The 7,500-nt window shown below is 49.0% G+C and overlaps 2 protein-coding genes across 2 annotated transcripts in view; one reads left to right on the top strand and one right to left on the bottom strand.

Annotated features, from left to right (window-relative positions):
* The window catches only part of ENH_00009450 (DNA-directed RNA polymerase II, putative), a gene marked incomplete at both ends in the record, with an annotated part of 4,074 nt that extends 913 nt beyond the window's left edge, over nt 1-3,161 (bottom strand). The window contains 5 exons of the mRNA XM_013578741.1: nt 434-488; nt 702-787; nt 1,069-1,504; nt 2,407-2,519; nt 2,844-3,161. Coding sequence (XP_013434195.1) covers nt 434-488; nt 702-787; nt 1,069-1,504; nt 2,407-2,519; nt 2,844-3,161 — 1,008 coding nt within the window. The remainder of the gene's footprint in view (nt 1-433; nt 489-701; nt 788-1,068; nt 1,505-2,406; nt 2,520-2,843) is intronic.
* Nucleotides 3,162-3,572: 411 nt separating this feature from the next.
* ENH_00009440 (26S proteasome non-ATPase regulatory subunit, putative) lies at nt 3,573-7,443 on the top strand (the record flags this gene model as incomplete). The annotated part of the gene is made up of 7 exons (XM_013578740.1): nt 3,573-3,575; nt 3,993-4,076; nt 5,401-5,546; nt 5,875-5,966; nt 6,575-6,702; nt 7,069-7,171; nt 7,354-7,443. Coding segments are annotated over 7 exons (646 nt in total), but the record flags the coding sequence as incomplete, so codon positions are not given.
* Nucleotides 7,444-7,500: the final 57 nt, after the last annotated feature.

Below are 7,500 nucleotides of genomic sequence, written 5' to 3'. Positions count from 1 at the left end.
GCAGCAGCAGCAGCAGCAGCAGCAGCAGCAGCAGCAGCAGCAGCAGCAGAGTTGAACTTGACAGACGCAGCAGCAGCAGCAGCAGCAGCAGCAGAGTTCCAAGAGCAGGGCCAGCAGAGGCTAGAATGCAGAAATTGCTGCTGCTGCTGCTGCTGCTGCTGCTGCTGCTGCTGCATCAGCAGCAGCAGCTAGAGTGGCAGCAGACTCATATTAGACTGAGAAGCAGTGTTAAGAAGTAAACAATGCAGCAGCAGCAGCAGCAGCAGCAACTAGTGCAGCGGCAGCAGCAGCAGCAGCAGCAAGTGCGGCAGCTCCTTTTGCTGCTGCTGCAGCAGCGGCTGCGTCAGTCGACACGTGAACTACGGCAGAACAGGCTCAAACCCTAAACCCTAAACCCTAAACCCTAAACCCTAAACCCTTGAATTGGCCTTACGTCTCTGGCGACGAAGTTTTCGACATTTGAGCTGTCAATAGGCAGCAGGCCTAGCCTGCAGCAAGTCGCAAACCCTAAACCCTAAACCCTAAACCCTAAACCCTAAACCCTAAACCCTCAGCGCAGCCAGGTGACATATTTGGGAAGCACAAGACAAGACTGGAGTCTGAGGGCCAAAATACTAAATCTGCCCTCCGAAGTCCACGAGCTAGGGTTTAGGGTTTAGGGTTTAGGGTTTAGGGTTTAGGGTTTAGGGTTTAGGGTTTACCTGTGGACGATGTACTCATCGTGCAAGACACTCGTGTTTTCAAAGACCGTCACCAAATCAATTGCCAAAGTAGGCACCTCCGATATCTGCAGCAAACCCTAAACCCTAAACCCTAAACCCTAAACCCTAAACCCTAAGCCCTAAACCCTGAACCCTAAACCCTAAACCCTAAACCCCGATAAATGCATCGAAGTTCCAATTCTGCATTTCTGCCGCTACGCACCAACCCCAATATCTAAACGCGCGCTAACTTCCCAAACCCTAAACCCTAAACCCCAAACCCCCCCTAAACCCCAAACCCCAAACCCTAAACCCTAAACCCTAAACCCTAAACCCTAAACCCTAAACCCTAAACCCTAAACCCTACCATCACTCTTCTCAGTGCGTTGGCAATGGACGCGTCGCAGTTGCTGAGGGTGAACCGAACCACTTTATTAGAGAGTTCTGTGACTCTTATTGCTGCTTGCATTAGCTGCTGCTGCTGCTGCTGCAGCTGCGGCTGCTGCTGCAGCCGCTGCAGCGCAGCAGCAGGGCCCCCAAGGGACCCCCCTATGGAGCTGCTGTAGTCGGCTAGATGACTCATTGCTGCTGCTGCTGCTGCTGCATATCTTGCTGCTGCTGCTGCTGCTGCTGCAGTTGAGGCTGCAGGTCTTGCTGCAGTCTCTGCTGCTGCTGTTGCTGCTGTTCCGGATACTGCTGCTGCCGCTGCTGCTGCTGCTGCTGCTGCCGCCGCAGCTGTTGCTGCAGCAAAAAGGGCTCCTGGAAGCCCTGCTGCTGCAGCAGCTGCTGCTGCTTCTTGCTGCCTGTGTTCAGAGAACCGGCAGCAGCAGCAGCAGCAGCAGCAGCAGCCGCAGCAGCAGCAGCAGCTGTTTTGGAAGTAGCTGCAGCAGCTGCTGCTGCTACTAGATCGGAGCTGAAAGGGTAGAGGGACTGATCTGCTGCTGTTGTTATGGTTTAGGGTTTAGGGTTTAGGGTTTAGGGTTTAGTCTGAGGCAGACGAACCCCCCAGGCCCTTGCCTTGGGCCCTCGGGATTCGCTGGGGGCCCCGGTGGAGGCGGCTAGGGTTTAGGGTTTAGGGTTTAGGGTTTAGGACTTCGGGGTTCCGCAACAAAGTTTAAAGTCTAAGGTTTAGGGTCAAGGGTTTAGGGTTTAGGGTTTTGAGTTAGGGTTTTATAACCCCCACGCCGCCGCGGGCTTCCTAGGAGGGCCGACGCATGCACAGCTCGATCTGCTGCTGCTGCTGCTGCTGCTGCTGCTGTTGCTGCTGCTGCTTGAGTGGAGCAGCAGCAGCTGCTGCAGTTGCTAGAAAAGTAAAAAGCAAATTAGGAGTCTCAGGTGTATAGACAGCTCGTGCTGAGTCCCTTTCATCGTCTGAGCCGACACAGGTGAGGTGGACAGACACCGCAGCAGCAGCAGCAGCAACAGCAGCAGCAGCAGCAGCAGCTGCTGCTGCTGCTGCTGCACAATGTGCTGCTGCTGCTGCTCTCTATCGGTTGGAAGAAACTTCGCTGTGCTGCTGGCAGCAGCAGCAGCAGCAGTGCACGCAAGCTGCTGCTTCCACGACTCTCAGCAGCAGCTGCTGCAGCAACAGCAGTAGCAACAGCAGCAGCAACAGCAGCAGCAACAGCAGCAGCAACAGCAGCAGCAGCAGCCTGATTCCTAGCGGCGCTGGGCAGTGCCGCCCCCAGATGAGGAGCTGATTTACCCCGTTGTCTCTGCTGCTGCTGCTGCCCCTGCTGCTGCGTCTGCTGCTGCCTTTGCTGCTGCTGCTGCTGCTGCTGCTGCTGCTGCTGCTGCTGCTGCTGCAGTTCCTCCGCTCTAAGATGGCGACGCCGAACGGCACAGCGGAGGGGTGCGTGTGTCTCCCTTTTAATATTTTTAATTTTTAATTTTTTTTATTTTTCTTTTTTTTCTTTTTTTTTCTTTTTTTGGTCTTTTTGTCTCCTTTTTTCTCCAGTTTTGTCTCCCCAGTTGTCTCTTTAACTGTCTCTTCAGCTGTCTCCTCAGCTGTCTCCTTTTTGTCCTTTTTTTGGACTTTTTTTGGACTTTTTTGGACTTTTTTTGGACTTTTTTTGGACTTTTTTGGACTTTTTATTTTTTTGTTTTTGTCTCCTTTTGTCTCCTTGCAGAGCTGCTGCAGACCCCAGCGAAATCGAGGCCAAATATCCTTGCTGCGAGATTGCCCTTTGGTGGTGACTTTTGCTGCTGCTGCTGCTGCTGCTGCTGCTGCTGCTGCTGCTGCTGCTGCTGGAGCTCCTGCTGCAGCAGCTGCAGCAGCAGCAGCTGCTGCGGTTGCCGCAGCTTCTGTGGTTTTGCTGCTTCTGTTATTCTTTCTGCAGCTGCTGCAGTTGTTTTGCTGCTGCTGCTGCTGCTTTGGTGCTGCAGCTGCAGTTTTGCTGCTGCTGCTGCTGCTGCTGCTGCTGCTGCTTTGTTAACTGCTGCTATCAGCTTCTGCTGCATTTCCCTTTATGGCGTGTTGCTGCTGCACTTTTGCTGCTGCTGCTGTCTTGCTGCTGCATCTTTTCGTGCCCTCTTGCTTCTGCTTCTGTTTTGCTGCTGCTGCTACTGCCTTGCTGCTGCTGCTATTGCTTTGCTGCTGCTGCTATTGCTTTGCTGCTGCTGCCATTGGCTTGCTGCCGGCATTGCTGCTGTTTTGCTGCTGCTGCTGCTGCCAGCTGTGTTGCAGCAGCAGATTCGCTTCAGCCCTTGCTGCTGCAGCAGCCGAACGTACCTCCACGTCCATTTGCTGCTGCTGCTGCTGCTGCTGCTGCTGCTGCTGCTGCAGGCATGAGCTGCAGCTGCCGGAGAGAGACACCACCCCAGAGCGGCGCGCAGAGGCTAAGGAGAAGCTGCTGCAGCAAATCGAGAAGAATGGTAAACCCTAAACCCTAAACCCTAAACCCTAGCTGCTTCTGGTGTGCTCCTGTGGAGGGTTTCAGCTAGGGTTTAGGGTTTAGGGCTTAGGGTTTAGGGTTTGTGTGCCTTTTGCAGCGATGGCGCCGCTCTACCGCAAAGCAATTGAAGAATTCGGCTGGCCCCCTCAAGAGGAGAAAATAAAGGCGAGGGTTTAGGGTTTAGGGTTTAGGGTTTAGGGTTTAGGGTTTAGGGTTTGGAGGGCTTTCTCCCCGCAGTCCCCCTCAGGAAAAAACCCAAAAGCAAACGCACGAACTAACCAAACACTTATCCTTTATTAATTTATTATTATTATTATTTATTTATTTATTATTTATTTATTTATTTATTATTTATTTATTTATTTATTTATTTATTTATTTGTTTGACTTGCTGCAGGCCATGGAGGCGCAGCACGAGCAGCAGCTGCTGCTGCTGCAGCAGCAACTCAAAGACGCGGAGGAAAACTACGGAGACACCGAAGTCCGCGAAGTGCTGCTGCAGCGGGCCCACTTGTTCTGCAGAATCGGAGACATAGTAGGAGACACTTTTGTCTCTTTTTTTTCTTTTTTTTTCTTTTTTTTTTCTTTTTTTTGCTTTTTTTTGGTTTTTTTTTGCTTTTTTTGTCTCTTTTTGCGGCAATTTTTGTCTCCTTTTCCGCGCTTTTGGGGTCTCCTTTTTGTCGCTCTTTTGGGGCCGCTTTTTGGCTTTTTTTGGGCGCTTTTTTGCTCCTTTTTTGCGCTTTTGGTGCTTCTTTTGGGTCTCTTTTTGTCTCCTTTTTCGGCTCTTTCGGTCTCCTTTTTCGGCTCTTTTTGTCTCTCTTTTTGGATCTTTTTTGTCTCTTTTTTGCATCTCTTTTGTCTCTTTTTTGGATCTCTTTTGTCTCTTTTTTGGATCTCTTTTGTCTATTCTTTTGATTGTCTTTGTCTCTTTTTGGATCTTTTTTTGGCCCTTTTTTGGCTCCTTTTGTCTCCTTCTGTGTCTGTCTTTTTGTCTCTCTCTTTGTCTCTCTTTTTTGTCTCTTTTTTGTCTCTTTTTTGTCTCTTTTTTGTCTCTTTTTTGTTTCTTTTTTGTCTCTTTTTTGTCTCTTTTTTGTTTCTTTTTTGTCTCTTTTTTGTCTCTTTTTTGTCTCTTTTTTGTTTCTTTTTGTCTTTTTTTTTCTCCTTTCTGGATCTGTTTGTCCTTTCTTTTGTCTCGTTTTGTGTCTCCCTTTTTGTCTCTTCTTTTTCTTCTTTTTTGTCCCTTTTTTATTTCTTTTTATTTCTTTTTTTTGTTCTTTTTTTCATTCTTTTTTGTCCTTTTTGTCTCCTTTTGTCCCTGTGTTTTGTTCTTTTTCTTTCTTTTTTCGAATTTTAAATGTCTTCAAAACTCTTTTTAATGAATTCCATTTTCTTCCATTTTCCTTTTGTGTCTCTGCTGCTGCTGCTGCAGCAGCAGCAGCAAAGCCTCTCCTGCTGCTGCCTGTGGGGCCCCACAGTGTCTGCTGCAGCAGCAGCAGCAGCAAAGCCTCTCCTGCTGCTGCCTGTGGGGCCCCACAGTGTCTGCTGCTGCAGCAGCAGCAAAGTGTCTCCCGCTGCTGCCTGTGGGGCCCCACAGCGCCCGCTGCTGCTGCTGCGGGGCCCCACAGTGCCTGCTGCTGCTGCTGTGGGGCCCCACAGTGTCTCTTTTTGCGTTTTTTTGTGCATTTACCATTTAAATGTTTGGTTTTTTTTGGAGAATTGAAGAGAGAATGAATTGTTTTATTTATTTGTTTTTTTATTTCTTCATTTGCCTTTTTATTTATTTCTTTTTGGCCTTTTTGCTGCAGCCCCGCGCCGTGGAGGCCTACAGAGTGGCCTACGCAAAGACTGTTGGGATCGGATCCCGGCTGGACTTGATTTTGACTTTGCTGCGAACTGGAATTGTCTACAAAGACAGAGACCTCGTCAAGAAGCAACTTTTCCTCGCCAAGCAGTTCGTCTGCTGCTGCTGCTGCTGCTGCTGCTGCTGCTGCTGCTGCTGCTGCTGCTGCTGCTGCTGCTGCTGCTGCTGCTGCTGCTGCTCACGGCAGACGTGGAGGTTTTCTGCTGCTGCTGCTGCATCTGCTGCTGCTGCTGCTGCTGTCTTCTTTGAGGACAGCAGGCGCAGCATGGCTGCTGCAAGTTGAACGTAATCCAACTAATTGTCATTATTTTTATTTTTATTTATTTATTTATTAATTTATTTTTATTTATTTATTTATTTATTTTATTTATTTATTTATTTATTTATTTATTTATTTATTTATTTATTTTGATTGCAGAGAAATGGAAAAGGGAGGGGACTGGGAGCGACGCAACAAATTGAAAGTCATCGAGGCCCTGGACTTCATTCTTTCCAGAAACTTCACTGAGGGTCTGCTAAACCCTAAACCCTAAACCCTAAACCCTAACAAACCCTAAACCCTAGTGAACCCTAAACCCTAGGAAACCCTAAACCCTAGTAAACCCTAAACCCTAACGCTGCGGTGGTCCTGGAGCTTCGGCCTAAACCCTAGCCCCACACGCTGCTCGCAAGTCCTAGCCAGAAACCCTAATTCTAAACCCTAGCTCTAAACCCTAATCATAAGCCCTAAACCCTAGCTCAACTCCTGGGCCCTCATCCAAAGCCCTTATCCAAAACCCTAATCAGCCTCTTTATTGTTTAGTACTTTTATTTATTTTTTTGTTTTTCCTTATTACTATTATATCTCTTTTAGGGTTTGATAGGCGTTGACTGTTGTTCTTTGTCCAGGGTTTAGGGTTTAGGGTTTAGGGTTTAGGGTTTAGGGTTTGAGTATGGGCTGTCCATATGTTTATAACTATTGTTAGTTCATTCTTCACTTACTTCCACGATTTGTTTTGAATTCTTTTTTATGATTAGTTGCTTTTTGTTAATTGTTTATTCTATGAATTGTTCGCCTTTGGAATCGAGGGTTTAGGGTTTAGGGTTTAGGGTTTAGGGTTTGGGGTTTTGTGCTGCAGCGTCGAAACTGCTGCTGGAGGTGCTGGCGACTTTCCCTTCTTGCGGAATTATTTCTTTTGAAACTTTTGTTTTTTATGCTGCTTTGCTTGCGCTGCTTTGCTGCGACAGACAAACCCTAAAAGAGCAGGTTTGCTGCTGCTGCTGCTGCTGCTGCTGCTGCTGCTGCTGCTGCTGCTGCTGCTGTTGCTGCTGATGGCGGCGTCGAGGCTTCGCTGCGGCTGCTGCAGTTCATCTGCTGCTGCTGCTGCTGTTGCTGCTGATGGCGGCGACGAGGCTTTGCTGCTGCTGCGGCTGCTGCAGGTCATCTGCTGCTGCTGCTGCTGCTGCTGCTGATGGCAGTGACGAGGCTTTGCTGCTGCTGCGGTGACGAGGCCTCGCTGCTGCTGCTGCTGCTGCCGCTGCTGCTGCTGGCGGCGACAGAGCTGCTCTGCTGCTGCGGAGATGAAGCTTGCTGCTGCTGCTGCTGCTGCTGCTGCTGCTGCTGCTGCTGCAGGTGGTTTTCTCTCCAACGATTGCTGAGGGCGCTGACAGTGACATGAAAGGTCTTCTGGATTCTTTCTACAACGCCAAGTACCGCGAGTTCATGCAGTACCTAGGTAGGGTTTAGGGTTTAGGGTTTAGGGTTTAGGGTTTAGGCTTTGGGGTTTAGGGCCTAGAATATTGCTTTTAGTGTTTAGTTTTCGGAGATTGTTTGGCCTTAGCGTTTAGGGTTTAGCGTTTAGAGTTCAGGGTTTAGGGTTTAGGGTTTAGGGTTTAGGGTTTAGGGTTTGGCTCGCAGTGCCCGTGGCGAAGCGCGTCAAACGCGACTTGTACCTTTCTCCTCACTATTTGTTTTTTATTCGATCTATTCGACTAAAGGCTTATGAGCGTTGGAGGAGGCGTAGAAGCGCGGGACTTGGGCGAGGGTTTAGGGTTTAGGGTTTAC

The sequence above is a fragment of the Eimeria necatrix genome, genomic scaffold (genome assembly GCF_000499385.1).
Source record: "Eimeria necatrix Houghton genomic scaffold, Enh_scaff1281, whole genome shotgun sequence".
Classification (NCBI taxonomy): domain Eukaryota; phylum Apicomplexa; class Conoidasida; order Eucoccidiorida; family Eimeriidae; genus Eimeria; species Eimeria necatrix.
This window is presented reverse-complemented; position numbering and strand designations above follow the sequence as displayed.